The 24409-nt window shown below is 37.6% G+C and overlaps 1 protein-coding gene across 1 annotated transcript in view; it reads right to left on the bottom strand.

Moving 5' to 3' along the window:
- The window catches only part of ptprsa (protein tyrosine phosphatase receptor type Sa), a 267112-nt gene that overhangs the window by 132658 nt on the left and 110045 nt on the right, over positions 1-24409 (bottom strand). The window contains exons 4-5 of the mRNA XM_087783494.1: positions 22971-23193; positions 1963-2108 (exon numbers count right to left, since the gene is read on the bottom strand). Coding sequence (XP_087639620.1) covers positions 1963-2108; positions 22971-23067 — 243 coding nt within the window. The 5' untranslated portion in view covers positions 23068-23193. The remainder of the gene's footprint in view (positions 1-1962; positions 2109-22970; positions 23194-24409) is intronic.

Below are 24409 nucleotides of genomic sequence, written 5' to 3'. Positions count from 1 at the left end.
TCCCCCACTTAGAATGCAGCCGCTCAAACTCCAGTTGTCTTTTTATGTTGTCCTCCATCAAGGGGCTTCCTCTCCCCTTGTTAATGCCGTTGTCATCCCGTTGCTTTTTAACTCCCTCCCCTGTGGTTCATGCTGCAGTGTGTTCGCGTCAATCTTTCCATTCCGCGCTCGTCTCTAACCAAAGCAACTTTTTATTTTAATTAAGAGACACTGAGCATCAATCAAGACTTTTTTTTTTTTACTTTTTTTTTTTTTACCAGCGCCATCTGGGAGGCCTGCCTGGAAATAAATAAACGTGTTGCGGACAAAAGGAGAACACGAGGATGAGAAGTTTACAGAAGCAGGAGGAAGCGCTGGAGACCGCAGTCATTCAAGTGCAAGGAGTTGAAAGACTCGGCGAGCGTCACGACGACTCCTAAGAAGTTTGATAAGCTCCAGAAAACCCTCGCTAGAGACTTACAGACTAATCTCTGGTTATTATGAAGGTGCTACTATTAAGATCCCCTGACAGGAAGTTAATAAAGCTTACGACTTCGAAGTCACAAGATGTTTGATTTTAGACATCCTACTTCTCTAAATGACATGGATGTGTCGAAATCAAGGGAAACTTTTTTCCCCCCACAAAAAAGCCAAGATTTAATGGAAAGAAATTTTGCAACAGATACGTTTATAACAATATTGTATACGTTGAAATGAGCTTTGGAATGAAAATGATCCCTCAAATATACAAGCTACAGCCTAAACCTAGCCCCCCTAACCCTAACCTTGACCTTAACCCTAACCTTAACCTTAACCCTAACCATAACCCCAAACTCTGCAAAAATCTTATCGATATCCAAAGGTCAGATAGATGTTGGTAAGAAAAAGCCAGAACGTTGAGAATTTATTTGTCAGCTTTTACCTAAACGTGGCAAAATACGCTTCATTTTCATTGATAAGTTTTGACAGACAGGCATTATCTAAGCCTGATCATGTGTGGATCGTTCTAGAAAAAAACAACAACTAATAAAGACAACGTCATTAATTTACCTATTGTTGGAAAAAACGTTTTTATTCAAAATACCAGCTGGGCGTGGAAATTAACAGTGCTGAAAAATACAACTCGAGTTAGGTAATTTTCTTATTGTTAGAATTGATCTTTAAAAAAACAGGGTATTGGAAAAAGTATCGTTCAGGAACCCGATCGAAGTTGAGGTATCGGTAACGAAAATTTCAGAGCAATACCTTGCCCTAATATTAATACAAAGTTATATCATGCTAACACAAACTTACACATAACATTGTGATTTTGCTGTATTTCGATTTGACTTTCAAAATGTAATGGATTTGACGTTTCAAACACTGAATTTATAGTAGTTTTAAAAGTGTTGTGTATTCTCAGTTTCCTGATTGACAGTTCTTGAGTGGTAAGTAACAGTTTCACATCACCAAGGAGATTATACTTTTCACAAATGTAAATGTACGTCATTTTAGTTTATGCCAGGCTACAATTGCTCGAGTGGTTTTCCAGATTAAAATCTAAATCAGTAGACTCCAAATAGCGAGGGCTGAACTGACTTTTTTGATTTTGGCGAATGCTTCTTTCAACTGTGAAACATGCCAATGATTCAAAAGATACACAAAAGTATATAATAATATAGATACAATAAAGAGAGGATAATAATAAAGGCTGTATATGCCAATGTGGATGGAAACAGGGTTGAACTTTAATCAAACCAATTCACAATCTACTGATCAAATTCAGATTTAAAAATAAAAGTTGTTGTCACTCTCTGCTCTATATTCTATTGTTTTAAAAAACTATTCTATTGAAACCCCACATCATTTTTAAGCTGAGGGCGCCCCCTACTGTCCTCTGAAAAATATGACACTGTTTCATGAAGCTTCATCGACACAACTCTAGTATTAGTTGTATTTTTGACGGTGCAGGAGAGACGCACGGTTGGGTTCAACCCGACTCACCTCTATACGCTGCGAGTTGACCTTTTTGCCTTTCTTGCTCCAGCTGACCCTGGGCTTGGGGTCACCCGTGGCTTGGCAGACGAAAGACACCACGCCCCCTGACACGCCGATCTGGTCGACGGGAACCTTGGTGAACCGAGGCGGTGCTGAGGAGAGAGGAGAGACGGAATTTAATATTCAGGTGAAACTCCAACAAAAATAAATAAATCTGTGGATTTGAAGAAAGCTGCGGAGGCTTCACAACCATAATGAGAATCACAACTTTGTATTTATTCTGACGATTCATTTCTCCCATAAAAATAGGCATCATCTGCTGCTATGGCAACTGTAGCCTTAGAGCGGAGAAGAAGTCATTTATCCAGAGAAACAGCATATGGAGGTGGAACTGTGAAAGTAAAATGTCAATAATAAAGAACAAAACTCTGAAAACACAGTCAGAAGATTATAAAATATATATATATATAGATATATATATATCTATATATATAGTATAGGGCAAGATTGAGGTAATTTACAATATTCTTCTTTGTATAGAAATAAGTGTTGCCCAAATGTCGTTTTCTGAAGCCTCAAAATATGGGAAAATTCGACATATTTTCGTTACAGAAAGTTGAAAAAAAACGAGTCAAAAATCAACATCTCCAAAATCGGGAAATAATGTTTGAAGGCCAAAGTTTATTATCTGGTGGATCATGTGAACGGAAGTAAATGTTGCCCAAATGTACAAAATCAGGAAGTCGTGAGCCTCTAAGAAGTATGTGAGGGTTGTGAATCATTCATATGCGGACAGTCGGGCTGTAGAAGTGGCGTGTATTCAAGTTAGTTTATAAGTTATATTTATAGTTATATTTGTAAAGGTACGAGAAAGAATGAGAAAGGAAAATTCATCGATGGACAGGTTTGACCAAGTCTTTACGGATGATGCTGTTTGCTGATGACATAGTGATTTAAAGATATGAAAAAGGTGTGTTGATGGGAGAAAGACGGGAGGATGAGCGAAGATTAGGAAGAAAGAAGGAAGGAAGAAAAAATATGTAGTATTGATGAAGTATTCACTTGTGATGTGTCGATGAAGCTTCATGAAGCAGTGTCATATTTTCAGAGGACAGTAGAGGGCGCCCTGAGCTTAAAAATACAATATAATAGCTTTTCAAAGCAAGCTCATAGCTTTTTGTGAATGGTGGAAAAATAAAGTTGTTAAAAAAGAATTCCCTGCTTTTATTTTGTTTTAAATTTTAAATAAAATTATAATTTTTACCGCAAAAATTTTTCGACGGTAATTCCTAGTCGATGAAGCTTCATGAAGCAGTGTCTTATTTTTCAGGACAGTAGGGGGCGCCAAAAATGATCTGAGGTTTCAATAGAATAACTTTTTAAATCAATAGATTATAGAGCAAAGAGTGACATCTAGTGGACTAAGGAAATAATGACACTGTTTCATGAAGCTTCATCAACACATCACTAGTATTCAATAATCCAATAATTAGTTTGAAATGGGAGACATTCTGGCGAGTGAGTAGTTCATGTGAGACTCAGTTAGAAAGTACAGATGGTTTGAAAGCATCCAAAGTGGAAACAGGGGACACGTATTTTTTTCAACAAGTGCTCCATCACACAACAAAGATAAGGAATCTCACAAAAAAAGGCCCCAAAAACATATTAATAATGTTGCACAAGGGTCGGCGGGAGCTTGTGCAACCGGTTTTTGGGAGAAAAAAAAAGTCTCTTGCAACACAGCAGCTCCCAGAGGTCAGTCCCTTTCACTCGCTTGGCCAGTAAACCTGACATGATGGATGCAGCCAAAGAGCATTTCAAATTCTCAGAACTCCAACCAGATGGTCCCAAGGTTGCACAATTCTCCTTTAAAGATGGCTGTAATATTTAACGGCGATTCTTGCGAGAGAGCGCCGCCATGTTGTTGTTTTTTTTTATACATATTTATCGATATAAAAGCCGAACACGGTCGTCAACCTGGCGATCCACGTACGACTCCACTTACATGTTCGTGGACGAGGTTCTCATGAAACCGGCATGAGTGTGAGTCCCTGGTGGCGAGGTAGCATTAGGTTGAGATACCCACGTCTGACAAGATGGCAAAAGCGAGAAGTCTCGCGGGGAAGCCGATAAATATGAATCACACAGATCCGCCAGAGTGATCAAACAGCCGGCACATAACGTCGGATTAATAATTAAGGCACCGCGAGTCGACACCAGTCTCCCGGTACCACGGAAGACATCTGAAGTTCCAGAAATTGCTGTGGGTTTAAGAGCAGAAAGAAAGAAGGTGTTTTACAGAGAGCGAGAGAGAGAGTTGGAGGGAAGGAGGGCGAGCGAGGAGGCGTTAAAAGTTCACGTCTTCGCCTTCAACTAATTCCCCAACATTTCTGATGCAAGTCTTGCAACAGCGTTTTAACCGCTGCCTGGCAAATCCCGAAAACTGCAGCAGAATTTGTAAAAAAAAAAAAAAGAAAAAAAAAGAAAAGTGCAACTGCTCGACTTAAGATCTTTAATGATTTCCACGTTAAACTGAGATAACTAACCAACGATTTCTCCAAAGCTTGTCACCCCGTATCAAGCGGAGAGTCTGCTATGGAAAGTCAAGTGAGGATTTATTCCATATCCTTGATATCACATGTCAAAAGCACACACTAGTTCACTAGAAGGTTCCAGAAACTCTGACAGTTTAACTAGTTAAACCTAAATTAAGCTTACTAGAGAATATTCCACACCCCTCTCCTGCCTTTCTGCTCAGTTTAATTACTACATGTTTACTGGTTCACTAGTAAGATGATTTGTTTTTTGACTAGTGAACTAGTGAACATTCACAATATAACAGGTGAACTAGTTAACTAGTACACGTTTTGGACCTCACTAGTTAACTAGTACAGTCAGAACACTCGATACTAGTAAGCGTGTGGACCGTTTGTCAATTACTAGTTCACTAGTCAGCCCATTTTTTTTAGCTGGACTAATAAACTAGTAACTGTCTTACTATTACTAGATTACTAGTTAAGATGTTGGGATAAGCTAGTTCACCAGCAAGGCCAAAAATACTTGTAAATACTGCATGTTGGCCTTCACTAGTTTACCAGTATGCTTTTTAACCTTCACTAGTGAACTAGTCATGTAAAACTACATGGATAGTTCAACTAGTAAACTAGGATGGTGAAGGGAGGATTCACTTGTTAACATTTCGGACCTCACTAGTTAACTAGTACACGTTTCGGACCTCACTAGTTAACTAGTACAGTCAGAACACTCAGTACTAGTAAACGTGTACACTGTTTGTCTATTACTATTTCACTAGTTTACTAGTAAGCCCAATTGTTTTTAGCTGTACTAGTAAACTAGTAACTGTCTTACTGTTAATAGTTTACTAGTCAAAACGTTGTGGCCAGCTAGTTCACTAGCAATGCCAAAAACGTCTTTACTAGTAGGCATGTTGTCCTTCACTAGTTTACTAGTATGCTTTTTAACCTTCACTAGTTCACTAGTAATGTAAAACTGCATGACTAGTGGACTTAATTTATGTTTAACAAGTTAACACATCTGAGTTTTTGGAACCGACTAGATATGGAATAAATCCTCTCATAAGTCAGCGCTCCATTGTTTGTCGGTTAGACCAGGAAATATAGTTTCTTCAACAGCACATGTGGGTCGACAGACTCGTGTTAATCATAACTCCTCGTCTGCAGCATCCTCCTTAGATTTCTGACTCTTGGCCTCCCGTTGCAATCATTTGCAGGCTCTTCTGTAAGACTGCTTGATGAAAGTGCAATCGTCATGTCATAAATGAATCACGCGTCAAATCATCAAACAGACTTCTTAAAAGGCTGCTCCGGCTTGACATTGACAGACAAGGAAGCGAGTGGAAGGAACGAGCCAAAGGGCAGCGATGAATCTCTTCCACTTCTAAGTATGTGATGCTGGTAATGATTCTGAGTCTGAGGAGTCATGAGGAACATGTATTTTGATAGTCAGATTATAATTTGGATTATTTAACAGCACAAACATCTCTGTAGACTCTAGTCTTGCTTTAAAAGAAACATCAGATAGTAATGGGTTAACAATAATACAATATATATATATATATATATATATATATATATATATATATATATATATAAGATAATAAAATAAACCTTATGGTAGTGTATATGGTAGAACAACTGGTAAATGACAAGTACCTTATTTTACATGGACATTTAACGTTTCTTTTTTTTTTTAAAACACATTTTCATGAAAAGTTAAATCGATAAAAAAATAAAAGTCGAGAACAAACGAAAAAAGTCATTTTGAGAGTATAAATCAATTAAATAAAATGAAAATTTTCAGATATTTCTTTTCTCTACCAGTTGCTACTTAGTGTTAATAAAGAAAAATATTTTGAATTAAAAGTAAACACTTAATACAAGTAGTTTAAAAAACTTGACCTGACTTTAAAACTAGAATAAGAAAAGGAGGATGAAGGGATGACAAGCACAGGAGGGGGGGATGTCTGAGGTCAAAAGGAAAAGAAGATTCTGAAGTGAACACAGGTGTGAAAAAATGTTGAATATTGTATCAAAAGTAGATTTTCTTTGACCCTTTTTTCTGTATGTCACACTCATCCCTATGGGATCAACTGCATAGCAGTCTATAATAAATACTAGTGATGTGTCGATGAAGCTTCATGAAACAGTGTCGTATTTTTTCAGAGGACAGTAGGGGGCGCTATCAGCTTTACAATTGTTTGAGGTTTCAATAGAATAACTTTTCAAAGCAATACATTATAGAGCAAAGAGTGACATCTAGTGGACTCAGGATATAATGACACTGTTTCATGAAGCTTCATCAACACATCACACAGACAAATGTTCCTTTACATTGGAAAAAATATGTATTTTTGCAAATATTTAGGTACTATTTTAAAAGTTAATTATCGACACATCACTAGTGTAACCTAACACCTCAGACTAAGAGGAGAACATATTAAAAGAGACTTCTAAATCATCACTTAACAACCTTAAACTAAGTGCACTTATGGGCCCATGTCAAAGTACATGTCATAGTTAAGCTACTCCTGATCTGATGTATCGCCTCCGTAAACACTTCTCCCAGTGGATTACAGTCATCATCAGCAGTTTCAAGAATGCTAAGTACTGCTTTAGGTTCATTTGGAAAATTAGGGTTTCATTTAGTTCTGAAATAGACAGTCACGCTTCGGGGTGTCTGGCTCTTTTTATGGAGCGAGAGTCTGTGTTGTATTATTCAACGTGTCGCTCCCTGCAATCCAGCGCCTCCGGTGGAACTTAAGAGTTCACAGATCTCAGATACGAGTTGTGTCATTATATGAACTTAAGCTATAATTAACCTTTTTTTTTTTTATATAACTTTTCATAAACACATGGCTCTGAGCTCTAGTTCAACCGCTGTAGTTCGCTTCATTTTAGGTTTTAAAACTCAACACACAGCCAGTGATTGCAAGGTTCGCTGTTGAGCTTGAAGTGTTCGGTTTTAAATAATAATTACAATTATGACATGTCGCCGTTCAGCACACGCACTAGACAACAACAATGGATTCCAGAGAAAGCCGGCAAGCTCATAGCTTTTTGTGAATGGTGGAAAAATAAAGTTGTTAAAAAAGAATTCCCTGCTTTTATTTTTGTTTTAAATTTAAAATAAAACTATAATTTTTACTGAGAATATTTTAGTTATTTTTTTCAAGCCATCACGAACCGTAATTCCTAGTGATGTGTCGATGAAGCTTCATGAAGCAGTGTCATATTTTCTTTTAAAAGATGTGAGGTTTCAATAGAATAGTTGTTCAAAGTAATAGATTATAGAGCAAAGACTGACATCTAGTGGACTCGGCAAATAATGACAGTGTTTCATGAAGCTTCATCGACACTAGTATTTCCTCCACAAAAACACAGTGAGGGTAGTAGTTAGCACAAGTTTATTCAATGTGACAATTCAGGTCAAGTAAATATTATCGTTAATAAGTTAAGATAAGGAGTCTTTTTTTTAACATTACCCAATAACAACTAAGAGTACCTTCATTTTCGAACTAAAAGAGACTTAAATTCCATTTCGACAGTTCGTCCTAAAATTCGTCGCTTCTTACGTATTAATTCTGGTACGAACCAAAGGTATGTAGTACATGCCACTAAAAAATTCTGGCAAAAAGTTTAAGTACGACTTTGGTAATACAATGAAGCTAAACTGTGCGTAATGTGCCTTCAAATTCAGTGTGCCCAATGTAAGGGTTTGGTATTGTTCAAATATTTTCGTTAACAGTAGTAATACTATGACTTCTATACCCGTTCTGGAATTGTGCTTTATTTATATCAATTTGATAAGATCAATTCAAACAAAAAAACACTAGTACATTAGACATTACACCTAGTACAAATATTTTGGAGTCGTTTCAGCTTCGGTACTTTTATATTTCAAGCCATTTTATTTAGAAAAAATTAAAAAGATATTATTTTCAGTGCAAAATAAACATGCTAACATGTATCAAATTAATCCGATGTTCACTGTCGTTGTCACTCGTCAGTTGTACTTCAGAAACATCTACACATTGAACTCTAAAGCATGTTTGTATACTCTGTACTACTGATGGAATTTGAAGAAAGACAACAAAAAAAAGCAAAGGAATTATTTATGTCTTTGGTGTAAAGACTCAGAAAACATACACTATAGTCAGCAGTGGGAAAAAAAAGAAGAAATGCAGGCGTCATAGAAAACAAACCTGTATGCAATGGCGAAAAAAAAAAAAAAAGGCTCAATGACAGTCCCAGGTAGAACATTGACATTGAGAGGACATTTCAACTGCAGTGGCCATTTGTTCCATCCACCAAAGTCTCTTTCAAGTCCCTGAGCTTCCCTCAGACAGATTGTGGTTCAGCACTGCCCAGACAAGCACACCAGAGCCGCCTTTATCTGCAGGAGGATATGGTCCAAAATAGCCGGCGATGGCTTCCCAGATATCTTCACAAGGCCCCCCCGAGAGGAGAAGAAAGATCCACCAGATCACTGACATGGTTAGTTCCTACAAGCACCACCTGCTGCTGGTCTATAGCTCCGATGGGCCTGACCAGGCAAAAATGACCACGATTATAAAACGAGCCGAAGCTCCATTTACGCCACTTTACCGTCGTCGTTTAGTAGATTGAGGGAATAAGAGAACCATGATTGATGGAGGACGGTGTCTCGCGTCGTAAATACAGGCCATTATATCGGGAATTAGCAAAGTGGGAGGAAAATTACTCGCAGGCGACTCGTGATCTGAACGGAAAAGGGAAGAGAATTAGGGGTAAAAAGGGCTTTTATGATCCATCTTGTCTTTTTTTTTATAACCTGGAAAGAACATGTGGTGCTACTGAAGGCACGACGGACTCGGATCGTGATCCTAGTTAGTCGATCCTCGAGGGACGGTCGCAGCTGATCCTCATCAAGTTAAGAATTCTTTCATCTTCCGAGACAAATGTCACGGTCGTGACTGTGCAATTATTTGGACAAATGGTTCCATTAGAAAGCTTTATAAACAGAACCATTTACCAGAGAGATTAAAAAAAAAACAGGATGTCCAGACATATAGTTAAGGGGAAAAATGAACTAATGATTTTGCACTTTTCCGTCTTGTACTTTTCTCGACTTCTTCTTAGTTTGTGGCTTTACTTCGCCGGAGAAGTTGCTGACGCCGCAGAGCTGAGCCTTAAAAACTTCCCTCTGAAAACCCTGTGAGACTCTCAGACGGAAACACACCTTCACGGACATTAAAGGACGAACATTAAAGAACGAGGCAGCCAAGTATAGGAAGAGGGTGTTGCTGTATCCAAACGTATTTCTGAAGAACATCCCATGTTGCTTCCAAATCTGTAGCCCATCATTTAGTGCTAGTTAACTAGTGATAAAAAATGTTTTCCACTAGTAAACATGTGAGGGTCAACTCATTTACTAGTGAACATGGAAAGGTCTTAATGTCATATCCTTCAATAACTTTGGTGTAATGGACCTTACTAGTTCACTAGTGTGAGAGGATCTATCTTACTAGGGAACTATTAACACCCAAAAGAGCCACAAGTTAACTAGTAAAACAAACATTTTACTTGTGAACTAGTGAGACAAAAAAAAGATGGGACTAGTTAACTAGTTAAATGCTGTGTCTGCAATACATGTTTACTAGTCAATTATTTTATGCATTACTAGTTAACTAGTGATAAAAAATGTTTTCCACTAGTAAACATGTGAGGGTCAACTCATTTACTAGTGAACATGGAAAGGTCTTAATGTCATATCCTTCAATAACTTTGGTGTAATGGACCTTAATAGTTCACTAGTGCGAGAGGATCTATCTTACTAGTGAACTAGTAACACCCAAAAGAGCCACAAGTTAACTAGTAAAACAAACATTTTACTTGTGAACTAGTGAGACAAAAAAAAGATGGGACTAGTTAACTAGTTAAATGCTGTGTCTGCAATACATGTTTACTAGTCAATTATTTTATGCATTACTAGTTAACTAGTGATAAAAAATGTTTTCCACTAGTAAACATGTGAGGGTCAACTCATTTACTAGTGAACATGGAAAGGTCTTAATGTCATATCCTTCAATAACTTTGGTGTAATGGACCTTAATAGTTCACTAGTGCGAGAGGATCTATCTTACTAGTCAACAAGTAACACCCAAAAGAGCCACAAGTTAACTAGTAAAAAAAACATTTTACTTGTGAACTAGTGAGACAAAAAAAGATGGGACTAGTTAACTAGTTAAATGCTGTGTCTGCAATACATGTTTACTAGTCAATTATTTTATGCATTACTAGTTAACTAGTGATAAAAAATGTTTTCCACTAGTAAACATGTGAGGGTCAACTCATTTACTAGTGAACATGTAAAGGTCTTAATGTCATATCCTTCAATAACTTTGGTGTAATGGACCTTACTAGTTCACTAGTGTGAGAGGATCTATCTTACTAGTTAACTATTAACACCCAAAAGAGCCACAAATTAACTAGAAAACAAACATTTTACTTCTGAACTAGTGAGACAAAAAAAGATGGGACTAGTTAACTAGTTAAATGCTGTGTCTGCAATACATGTTTACTAGTCAATTATTTTATGCATTACTAGTTAACTAGTGATAAAAAATGTTTTCCACTAGTAAACATGTGAGGGTCAACTCATTTACTAGTGAACATGGAAAGGTCTTAATGTCATATCCTTCAATAACTTTGGTGTAATGGACCTTAATAGTTCACTAGTGCGAGAGGATCTATCTTACTAGTCAACAAGTAACACCCAAAAGAGCCACAAGTTAACTAGTAAAAAAAACATTTTACTTGTGAACTAGTGAGACAAAAAAAAGATGGGACTAGTTAACTAGTTAAATGCTGTGTCTGCAATACATGTTTACTAGTCAATTATTTTATGCATTACTAGTTAACTAGTGATAAAAAATGTTTTCCACTAGTAAACATGTGAGGGTCAACTCATTTACTAGTGAACATGGAAAGGTCTTAATGTCATATCCTTCAATAACTTTGGTGTAATGGACCTTAATAGTTCACTAGTGCGAGAGGATCTATCTTACTAGTGAACAAGTAACACCCAAAAGAGCCACAAGTTAACTAGTAAAAAAACATTTTACTTGTTAACTAGTGAGACAAAAAGATGAGACTAGATAACTATTCTAATGCTCTGTCTGCCATACATGTTGACTAGTCAATTATTTTTGCATTACTAGTTAACTGGTGATTAAAAATGTTTCCCACTAGTAAAATTGTCAATGAAATATCTGTGCTGCTGGTTAACTTGATCATTTAACTAAACAAAAATAGTTTACTAGAAAGATAAAATGCACACACATGTTTATATGTAAAATCAGAAATGTAAAAAATCATGAATGGTGGCTCTCACTAGTTAAAAGTCTTACATGCATACATGTAAAAGTCACAATGTACCCTAACTAGTTAAAAAGTGAGTTCGGTTTTAATTGCTTGTTAACATGTATACACTAAATTTCCCTTGCACGTTAACATGCTGCATTTTATGAGGCAACATGTTCACTAGTAATCCTCGATTAATGATTTTTATTTTGTAACTAGTTAACTCTTGTACATTATTCCTTTCACTAGTTTATTAGCAAAACTTTCAGGTCAACTAGTTTACTAGTGCAGCTGCAAAAAATGTTACTAGTAAACTAGCAACTGCATTACTGTCACTAGTTCACTAGTAACAGTTAAGCGTTTTTGGACTCACTAGTGAACTAGTGTGTTTTTTACATGCAATATTAAGGATATGGAATAAATAGTCATTTGGCTTTCCATCATTTTGTACCTTTTCCATGACTGTATACACATATAGTGTTTCCATACATCACTATGATTTTCAACGTCAGAGGACAGACTGTGAAATCACTGCTGCTAATTTGAGGAGCTATTGTTCGACGCTACCTTCACTTGACGACAACTGTGCAAACCCCCAACATCTTAACACACACGGGGTGTGTGTCATCGCCATGGAAACCAGGCATTTCACTCATTGTCTTGTTTTTCACGTTCGTCGACCAAAGATAAGACACTTGATTGAAGAGAGAAACTGCTGCTGGTTTCATCAAGGATACAAAAAAATATATCTTAAAAATCAAATATGTTGCATTGTCTGAAATACCACTTATATAGTGAGTGTCAGGTAGAATGGTAAGATTTAAGATTTAAAATAACATCTGGAATAGAATGTCTTTTGACAATCTTTAACATTCTTTTATTCAAATTAACATTTTCATGATGGAGGGATGGATTATTTTTGTAAATGGTAGAATAAAGCAAACAGTAAGTACATTCAGAACTGTAACAACACTATAAAGAAAAACATATTTAAGATTTAAACAGCAACGGTTGAAACAATACATACAGTAAGATTTCCAATAATTAGCTTCATTATTTGAGTTACACATGTTACATTGCTAGAAAAACAAAATACTATAAATGACTAAAATACCCTTTATTTTCAGCCATAGTTCCAGCTAAATTATAGTACATTAACCTAATTCTTACTATATAATCCACACAATTATTCATTGCTTGACAAGGCCTTTTCTATAACTGCCAATCTTCCAATAGTAAACAAGGTACTAAAAAAGTACATTAAGTGGTAAAACAATACTTAGAGCCATTAACATTATTTTAAATCTTATTTTAATTGTGTAACTGTAATGTTACGGCTTCTCCTTTTGGCCATTTCCAATTTTTCGGCATTTGTTTACCAAACAAAATACAGACTTTTGTTGTGTTGGTTTCTCATTGTAACTTCCTAGTAAGGAAGTACTGAGTACTTCATATGAAAATACTGTCTCCGGGTCACCGCTGTATCTAAAATACCAGCTCAAGATCTACAATAACTGTTCAAATTATGACAAAAATATGTCAAAATGTTACGTATAAGGGCTTTAACGTCTAATACAGATATTTTTGTATCCATCAAAAGAGTAGGTGAAGATGTGTCGACGGAAATAAAAGTTATAATTGAGCTCAAAAGATGGACTGAGGCCACCATTTCAAACAAATTCCAAGTCAACTAAGAAACAACAAGTTATGTAAACGTATTAATATTTTATAATTATTATTAAAAGGCCTCTGGCCCGAGCGTGATAAAGACATCGAGATCAAGTTCAAAAGCCTTCCGTTGCATCATGTGTCGTCAACATCGACTGCTCGCCAAACACTTGGCGTCCCGCCGGGACTTGTGGCAGGATATGGAAGCGCATCATGAAATCATCTCTCGCCAAAGGTGAAAAAGTTCTGAGGCAGAATCTCTACAAAGCCAGCGCCACTAAATAATAAGCACAAATTGGTCCCAATGAAACCGACGTTGAATGCTTCAAAAAAAAAAAAAAAAAAGGAATAAAGTGAAAGGCACTTAGTATCCTTGAGTCAATTGGAAATAAATAAGCTGTAACCCTCAGAGAAAGCTGGGAAATTAAACATGAGCGTTTCTGATTTGCTTCACACGGAGGAATTGTGAACGGATCTCTTTAGTCACTTACTTGAGGAAAATAACACTTGTTGATTTATTAATGTCTCGCAAATGCTTTTTCAGTTTCTCAGTGTTTACAGCCAATTTACAGGAACAAAAGAAAGGAAGAAAAGCATAATAGCATCCATTTGATTAATTCATTTCCTTGCGTTAAACACGATGGATGAAATGTTTTCAGGTTTGGCGTTCGTGATTATTCATCTTGGAAAATGTATCGTCGATCTAGATTATCGCTTATGATTTGGACTGTTTTTGTCGTTTGTTTAACTTCAATACAATGTTCAGATAATTCAATACATATATGTCACAATACAGATTGGAATCCAGTAGGATCTGGAATCCTACTAGTACAGATTGGAATGCTACTACCGAACTGGGATCTTAATATTGATATGGGTTAGGGTTTGATTAAATCAAAATAACATTTTAATTTAATCCGAATTTCACCTTTTAGAATTGGAAATTGTTCTGGTAAAATTCCCATTTGTCCTAGGACAGAATGGAATTCCAATATTCAAATCCCAGTTCAGTAGATTCCTACTGATGAATCTCTACTAGTAGAGATGAGAATTCCAATCTCTACATGTAGGATCTGGAATCCTACTAGTACAGATTAGAATTCCAATTTTCAGATCCCAGTTTAGTAGTAGGCTATCTGTACTGTACTGTACTAGTACAGATTGGAATTCACCATACCATACTAGTAGTGATTGTAATTCCATTCCAATCTCTACATGTAGAATCTGGAATCCTACTAGTACAGATCGGAATTCCAATATTCAGATCCCAGTTCAGTAGTAGGTTATCTGTACTATACTAGTACAGATTGGAATTCCCCATACCATTCCAGTAGAGATGGAAGTCCCATCTCTACTGGTATGGTAAAGTGAATTCCAATCTGTACTAGTAGGAATCCTCTACTAGTACGATTCCATATCCTACTAGTAGAGATAGCAATTCAAATTTCTACTAGTAGGAATTCTCTTCTAGTAGGATTCCAGATCCTACTAAGTATGGTATGGTGAATTACAATTCGTACTAGTACAGTACAGATTACCTACTACTGAACTGGGATCTTAATATTGGAATTCCAATCTGTACTAGTAGGATTCCGGATCCTACTGGATTCCAATCAGTACTGTGACATATACATATAAAAACAATAGTTGAAAAAAAACAACAAGATTCAAACGATATAAAAACATTTTTTTGGCTCTACTTTCAAGGAAGAATCACTCTTTTGAAAGACGTACAAACAAACATTGTTCGAAGACTCAAGCAGATCCATTATCTTGTCAAAGACAAATCATTCAAACCAGTGCAGCACACGTTGCTAAGAGGACGCTGGCAGAACGAGATGAAATTCACTCCGACACCCACATCGCAAGCTTGGAGGAGAGTGATCAGATCCAGTGTGCTGCCAACATATTAGCTCGGCTGTAATCTCTAGCTCCGTGTGATTCATACATCATCAAAGGAGATCCAGTCAAACCGGCAACGTTATCTGACTTTATATTTAACTAAAAATAACTAAAACACTTGTTATTTTCAACCATAGTGACACCTACTTATAACAAATGAAATTCCTTTCATCCAATGGTACCTGCATTCTTTTTTTATTCAATATATCAACTAGTGATGTGTCGATGAAGCTTCATGAAACAGTGTCATATTTTTCAGAGGACAGTAGGGGGCGCCCTCATCTTAAAATGATGTGAGGTTTCAAAAGAATAGCTTTTCAAAGCAATAGATTATAGAGCAAAGAGTGACATCTAGTGGACTCAGGAAATAATGACACTGTTTCATGAAGCTTCATCGACACATCACTAATATCAATGCTTTAATGTGTCCAAATTATCCGCTGGTTGAGGATTTTCTTTCACTTAATTTGGAATTAAGCGGAATTAAATGACTTGCAGGGCAAAATGGGGCCCCTAGGCCTTTCATTTTAAAGACAAATAGGTTAACTGATACCGTTTGCAACCACAAACCCTATATTCATTACAAATCCTCGTGCCATCTTTCTTGAAATCTGACCAACGTTAAACTAATCGTTTCATTTTCTACTCGCCCTCATGTCGACTAAGTCTTGGGATTATTTTCAGAGTAATCTGTTCCTTTTTAGAGTTAAAGACAAAAATGTTTGTTCATTTTAATGTAGTGACTGGAGCTCAGTTGTCTTCGTCTTCGTCCAAAAAGACACTTAAAAACACCCAAACACCTCCATATGCTCGTCAGAAAAAAAACGGTGAAAAAATAACCCAGGCTTGGCGGGAGGTTCCCCAGCAGGTGGTGGGCTTGAAGGGCCTGAATTGTGGGTAAGAAAGTCAAAAAACCTGGCGGGATACTGGCCAGCAGGTGGCGGGCTTCGGGGTCCTGATTTGTGGGTAGGAGTTTGGGTGAACTATCACTTAAACCATCTTAACCATCTACTGGTAAACTAAAAGATTTTCTATTTTTGCAACTAGAGAAACACTAGAACTTCACCAAGAAAGACCTTTAATAATCCAAATGGCGATGTACTTGAGGCGAATATCTACGCTCCACGACTCAATTAAAAATTAACTTGTTTTCGTCTCATCTCACGGAATAAAAAAAAACACCCAGCAGAGCGATTCCGGCCGAGCATGCAACAGCTGGGTGCCCACAAAATTCAATTTGGGGCGGAATTAACTTCCCAGTGTTGGCTCGTAATTTAAGTGACGGACGGAAAAAAAATAAAAGTGACAGAAACTATGACAGCGGGAGAGGAGGAGGAGGAGGAGGAGGAGGAGGAGGAGGAGGAGGAGGAGGAGGAGGAGGAGGAGAAAACGACGTTGAGAGCAAAAACTAGAAAAGGTTGCATTTTTTCGAGGGGTTGTCATGGACGTGAATAATTGACCACCCTCGACCCCGTCAGCCACATCTGTGGCAAATTACAATGTTAGGAGTTCGAGGGAAAACTTGTGCTGGAAGAGAAAAGGGCGAGAGGTGGTCGAGGAATAAACAGCTAATGATGGCGGAGTCATGTGACATACGCTCGCCTCTTGCTCACGCTTTGACAAAAACACTCATTTGAATAGATTTGCAGAAGACAAGAATGTCGAAAACATTGTTCTGACAGAAAACCAGACGAAAAAAAACTCGTTCTTATTCCGTCCGGGCCATTTAATGAGCTGAAAAACATGTTGTAATAAATATCTAAGATGTTTATTTACACTGTGGATGTCATACGGCATGTTTTGAATTAAATGATCATTATTGCCGTATTTATTAGGGAAAGTCCCAAATCAAAAATGCATGTAACAAATGTGTTAAAATGTTCCGATGTTTCCACAGGTTTGGAGATTTATGAGTTGACGTCACAGACTCAAACCATCACAGGAGCCAAGTTCATAAGCAGGCTTTTTCTGTTTACCTTCATAAAAAAAATGTTAATTTTTTTTGTTGTTTAATATTCGATGGAGTTTTGTGTGTCTTCAATGTGAATTTGGGAAATGTGTTTTGTTATATATATATATATATATATATATTTTATAAATATGTTCAAGTAATAGTTCAACCAAAATTCAATCAAGTGAATCAAGTGAATGGTTGATTATTTCCAGAGTAATCTGTCTCTTTTTGGAGTTATAGGCAGAAATTGTGAGAGTTTACAGTGTAGACATTAGAAACTGGGAGCTCTTGCGATATTTACTGGAGTGTTTCCTGTCTGTGTAGCATGTTAGCATTTTAGCTTCTACAAAACAATCTTAAAATATAGACTTTTTTTCGGAACATATGTTTTTGTCGAGGCTTCAATCCAAGAGGGACGATACAGACGAGCAGTATGGAGGTATTTGGATGTTTTCAAGTGTCTTTTTTGGACAAAGAAAATTAACCAGAGTATTGACCGTTAAATAGATATACATTTCAGACTGTAATTCCAGAAAGAGACGGATTATAAACTAATAATCCCAACCCTTAGTTGACATGAGGGTGAGCAGAAAAGAGTGACATTTTTATGATCATATCATCACCATCTGCAGGGAAAAGAAAGAAGCGTCTTGCTCTGTCCACCCTCATAAAAAAAGAGATAAATAATTCAGACATCAAATAAAAGAGCTGCATAATTTGCTACCAGAGGTGTAGACGTTAGTGGTGTAAGGAAAAAAAAAGATATAATGATACAAGAAAACAAGAAAGAGGAAACCAAACATAGCCGTTAAATTTGCTGTTCTGTAGAGACGCATGAAAGTCAACAATAACAAATGTTCTAGTTAGTGTTAATGTTGACCTCATCATTGGAATATGACTCGATCCAATAAATAGAGAGTTTGTGTTTAATACTGGTTGAATAAAGCACAGAGTTTCTAAATTTAAATTCCACAAACTAATTTACTTTTAAATGGTGTTGATCACAGAAAAAATGCTAATAAAATATTATTAATTTTTATTTTATATAAAATAAAATAAATTGTTATTTCAAAGATAATATACATTTTATATATGTTAATATTTAACCTTCACATTTGATTGAAGAAAGTATTTGCTCATTTCTTTGTTGTAAAAGCTAAAAAAAAGGTACAATATATTGTCGTTCCTACAGTATCGCAAAATATGGCAACATATTGTATCTTCACATGTATCGTAATACGTATGGTATCGCCCGTTTCTTGCCGAAACACAGCCCTGGTAGCCGGACCAGAAAAGGGCCTAATGTTTGTGAAGATGATTTGTTCATTTTCACTCAAATCTCCCTCGATCGCATCAAATCCCAGCTCTCCACGTGCATATTTCCGCACACAAACAAGAGTCGTCGCGTTTGTTATCTTACTTCTGGATTTATTGAGCCATCTTTCTTTCTCTTCTGATTAAAACGTCTTCCTCTCAGGCTGATTTATCGCTCTAAATGAAAGTAATGGAGGGCGAGGAGGAGGGGAAAGAAGCAGCGAAGGTGGGATGGAAGAGAAAGCAATGACATCATGCTTTCTTTTTTTCTTTTTTTTATCCCGGCTTTTCTACAAAAGGTGTGTGTTGGAGACACACAGTCGGGGGTTTTCTTTCAATCTTTTTTTTTTCCTTCCACACCAATCCTCTTGAACCAGCAGGTGTGAGCGGATTTAATTGCTGAGAAGGTCCAAACTGTGCGCACACACACACACACACACACACACACACACACACACACAGGTGTTTGAGTGCGAGACGGAAGCGAGGGAAGAACGAAAAAAAAAAGAAGGGAAAATAAAGAAAAAGGTGTTGATGAATATTTCCATGCGTGCTGTCGGGAGGTGAAGAGTAATGTGATCGCGATTGATTTATTTTTTTTCCTTTGGACAAAAATAAAAGCATGAAATCCAGTGAAAGAGAGAAAAGAAAGGAGGATGGAGACAGATGGAGAGCGAGCTGCGGTGCTGGTGTCTTACGCCTCAAGGATGAACGAGGGAGGACGAGAGCGAGAAAGATGGCGAGCTAAGCTCCATCAAAGACGAGACAGACTGCTCTTATTTGAATCGGATCGAAAAAAAAGGAAATTGTGGCTTTAAGTCGACAAATTACAGTAAAAGAGTCTTTTACTTTTTTTCCCAATCAGCCTGTTGATCGTTTTACTTTTTTTTTAATGTTCCTCTGACATCTGTCTCCGGAGCAGCTGCAGTGAACGGCCACCGACTCCTGCCGTGAGGCTCCAGACCTCCACGCAATCACAACTGATGGCTCCACAGCGACGCCGTGGCCCTTCAGTGAGGAGCTTCAGAGAATACAATGATGACGCCGGTCGAGAAACGGAGACAAAAGAAGGATATTTGTCTTTTAAATGAGCCACGGTAGAGATAAACCAGGTGATTCCGATCCTCAAGGTTAATTTAAAGTCAAAGCAGAATAGTGTAGTTGAGAAAAAAAGTGTAATGATTGTTTTCCTAAAACATGTCTGTCAAGTGGAAGTGGAAATGCATTATTTTGACAGTTGGCTAATTCCTAGTGATGTGTTGATGAAGCTTCATGAAACAGTGTCATTATTTCCTGAGTCCACAAGATGTCGCTCTTTGCTCTATAATCTATTGATTTAAAAAGCTATTCTATTAATGTCTCACATCATTGTAAAGCTGAGGGCGCCCCCTACTGTCCTCTGAAAAATATGACACTGTTTCATGAAGCTTCATCGACACATCACTACTTATTCCAATTCATTTTATATATCATTTAAACCATAAAAACAATTCATTCAATCGTTGGCTTTAAATAAAAGATAAGAAAAATAATAAAAATAATAAAAATAACTATAATTGACTTATATTGTATAAACTGTGATTTTTATACACATTATAATTCCTTTGATTATGGTTTCAAGTAGTGATGTGTCGATGAAGCTTCAGGAAGCAGTGTCAAATTTTTCAGAGGACAGTAGGGGGCGCCCTCAGCTTAAAAATGATGTGAGGTTTCAATAGAATAGCTTTTCAAAGTAATAGATTATAGAGTAAAGAGTGACATCTAGTGGACTCAGGGAAATAATGACACTGTTTCATGAAGCTTCATCAACACATCAATAGTTTTAAGGTCATATTAGTAATAAAATAAATATACAAAATCAATCAAAATCAATCCCGGAAGTCTCCACCTCCAAGGGACTCGTTGTATAAACAAAGTGGGGCATAATTACAGCTGGCTGGAGGAGGAGTGAAGCCATTATTATGTCGTAATGAACTCCGCTCTGGTAACCTCTTGTTCGCCCAGATTTCAGTGCAAGTTTATAAAGTAATAAGTTGAAAACATGGTCATGATGAGAGACTTACTGCATCTTGGAGAGGAAGACTTTTCAAACATGAGAGTCAGGAGAGTTGGTTAGTTGACCTTTAAGTCAATTTCTTCGCTTAAATTACAAGTTTTTATTGTTTAAATATTTCTGTTCTATTACCAAGAAGCAAAAAAAACAACTTCAGAAACAGTGAAAAACGGAGAGGGAAGAGTAACGTCTTCCATGATGCAAACAGATGTCACACCAGACAGACGGCTCGCCAAAGAACGCCGTGCGACGCTGGCAAGTTCCCGGTTACATTAATGACCAGAAGACTCGCGACTCCATCTGCAGAGTTGTTACCGACAGAGGTCACGTCCACTTCCGGGGGACAACAGGTGTTATACCAGTTTAACTACCGGTCTTTAGAAAGAACTGAGTGAAGAACGTGCATCTCAGGAACATGTTATTCTATCAATGTTAACTAGAATGTCTTCATCTGTAAAGTAAAATGAATCGAATTGTAAAGGTGTCGTGATAAATTAAAGTTAAAAAACATCAACAAAAAAAAACATTTGAGACAGTCTTTTTTTCCTCGCCATCACTCTTGTTCTGCTTTATCGAGACTCCTCTTTGTTTTTGTCTCCTTAATGCGGCTGTAAGCTCATCTTAACAGTGAAATGGTGCGGAACAAATCCTCGGCAGGAGTCGACGGGGAGGGGATAAGACGCGACCGACATCCTTTCATTATCGACGGCTGCTTATGAAGACGGACATCGTGTCAACACGAGGGTGGGCGTCGGCGGCAATGAACGCCAATCCAGAAAGTTGTTATTTGTCGTGATAAAGTTCTAAGAAACTTCATACTCGGACTTGACTGGAGCCAGTCGGTGTCGGTGTCGGGTCGGAACAATGTTCAATCCGCACCAAACTGTTGTTTTTAACTATCAATACTATCAATACTAGTTAATAACGAAGTTGTGGAGTTGTTGTACTTTAAAATACTTCCACATAATGTAATTTTGGCGTCTTTTTTCCATTATAAACCAGCTTGAAGGGACTCCAAACTGCACTCCATATTGACCTCTTTATTCTGTTAGTGTAACGTTTCTGGTTTTTGTTGTTGTTGTTGTTGTCATCGTCAGAGCTCGGCTTTGTTTGTGTTATCGTGTGCATGTCAAGTACGTCTGGCATCAAGTGCGCCCTCATGTGGACTTTGCTGGGAATGACAGGTTCAAAACGCGATTTAATAGGAATATATTTACTTCAAACAAGTAATTTCTGATTGACAATAAATCGATTTATTTGAGAATGGACGCAGCAAGAGTATTCAGCACTGCTGTTCTACTACATACTCCTGTCAACATCGCAAGATTTACAATTGTCACTTGTGGAGTTTCTCAGGTGTTTTGCAATACGCTGCACCACATTCATGTTGACTATATTCTAGGGCTAAAGGTATCAATCAAAAATCTTCAAGATCGGTACCACAAGCGACTCCGGTAAACCTCGTATTTCTACCGCATAATGCAATCATGTCAATACAACAACGACATTTCTGGCAAAGCATTATCATGTTTTGATCGAGCACGGGTACCAAAACTTGGCAACGAAAAACAGTATGTTTCGATACTCTGTACTACAAGCAATTTGGTACAAGCGATACTCAGCCCTACTGTATTCAGGCGAATTGTAGCTTTTGCTTATGTGAGTAAGTAAGTAAGTAATTTGTATTTATAGAGCGCTTTTCAAGACCAGGGTCACAAAGCGCGTAAACAATCAAAACAATATTCACTAAAATATATACCAGTTTGTTTTGGAAGTGTTTTAAAAGAGTTAAGGACAAAAAAAAACGCAAATTTTGGTACATCACTGGTTTTCGTCAAGGCTTAATGAAAAGGATTTTTTGAACTTTGCGACAATTAATTAACTTGTTTAATAATATTATGAATAATTAATAACAATAATTTAAAGCATATAAAATGGCGGAAACCTTATATTTTCATATCATCAAGGCTTAATAAAGACTTTTATTTTACACTTTTGTTTCATATCATTACGGTTAATTGTTGTTTACAATTTCAATTGACACAAAGGTCACGGGGGGGTCATCTTAATCACACAACGGGCCAAAAATGACACCATTACACGACCGGTGAGTTGCTACTCGTCGCAAACCCTCGAGAGACGTTCAGACAAACATTGCTCAGACGTGCATTTTTGCCGTTGCAAGTCGAGGCAACAAAAAGCTAATGAATAAATATCCGTCCGCCCCGGCGTGTTTACTTACATAAGGCTTGGGATTCGGCGAGCAGCAGTGATAGCAGCAGCGTGGACGCAGGCAGCAGGAGTGGCAGAGACAGTCGAGGGGCACCCCTTGTAGCCATCTTGAATCCAGCGGGGGGAAGGGGGTCAGGGAGGAGGGCAGGACTTAGCTTCGACCTGGCTCGAGAGCCGAGGCCCCGACGGCGACTGAGAGACGGGGGGTCTTCAGGCAGGATTGGCTTGGCACTCTGGAAGAAAGCAAAACAAGAGAATATTTATATTTTATTTTTATTTTATCATTCAAAAAAAACATGCTTGCCAGGAAATAACAATAACAGCCCAGCATCTTAGCACCTAATTCCTTGTGGTTTTTTAATTATACCGGCATCCCGTAATATTCCAGGCACCGTCTATCGGCTTCACTTTAATTGCCGTTCATCACTTAAGCAAAAGAGAAGGATTGGAAATGCCTTAAACAAGGAACACTTGCATCCCCAATATTCATCTCATGGAAGTGACTGGAACGGCTCGGAGGGAAAAACCAGCTACAAATGCACTTTAATTAAAAGATGGTAATACAAAAACACACAAAAAAAAGGAAAGGGAACAATGACAACATTTGAGAGTGGTTTCCATGACGACAAAAGGTCTGCATATCATTTGGTCGTTGGCTACTCGACTGAAGATGAAAATAATATTTGTTGTCAAATCTAAAAAGGACAAAAATGGGTAAGAGGATTTGAGTTTATTTGTTGTTTGTATAATTGACTCCTCAGTATGGATGAATATTAAATAAAAGAAAGAAAAATCAGCGGCACTTTTCTATTTTTACGACCGAGAGACAAAGGAATCCAGATGGGCACGACGCCTGGGCCGAGGGTACTTCAGCAGGAAACAATGGCCCGTCTCAGAAACCCAAGCGGTGGACAGGAAATAGACACAACAGATCATTCACTCTGGAAAACACGAGACCCTTCAGAAGCGGCACCAGTGTCCGTCCGCGTGAGAGACACTTTCCAACCCCAGGAATGCCACCACCAGCACTGAGCCTTCATAAGAGCGGGCATCCCTCCAGAAGTGAGATTAATTACCGTCTCTCTGGGTGGTTAACTGGCTACTACCATGCAAACTGTGCCGGCGCTGTGCGGTCCACCGTGGCCGGCGTTAAGTATCGTGTTTACCTGCGAGCGCAGAGGTTAAGTATACATCAGCACAGGTAGCTTTGGCCGTCACCGAGCTACGAACTACCTGCAGCACAATTATCTTGTCCGTGAAGGTTCTCGTTCGTCCTGGTCATGGTTGTCCAAGAGGTTCAAAAGTGAGTCAACTGGACTATGTCGAGTTCTAGGAAGACGTTCGAGAAGCTTCTTCAGTTTTGTAACATATTTTAATTGTATTAACTTTATCTATTGTTTTTATGTAAATAAAGATAAGCAATAAACCAACTTTTTATGGACCAAAATA

Source organism: Callionymus lyra, chromosome 2 (assembly GCF_982586985.1).
Source record: "Callionymus lyra chromosome 2, fCalLyr1.hap1.1, whole genome shotgun sequence".
NCBI classification, from domain to species: Eukaryota; Metazoa; Chordata; class Actinopteri; order Syngnathiformes; family Callionymidae; genus Callionymus; species Callionymus lyra.
The sequence above is the reverse complement of the archived record's forward strand: the minus strand, read 5'-3'. Positions and strand labels throughout refer to the sequence as shown.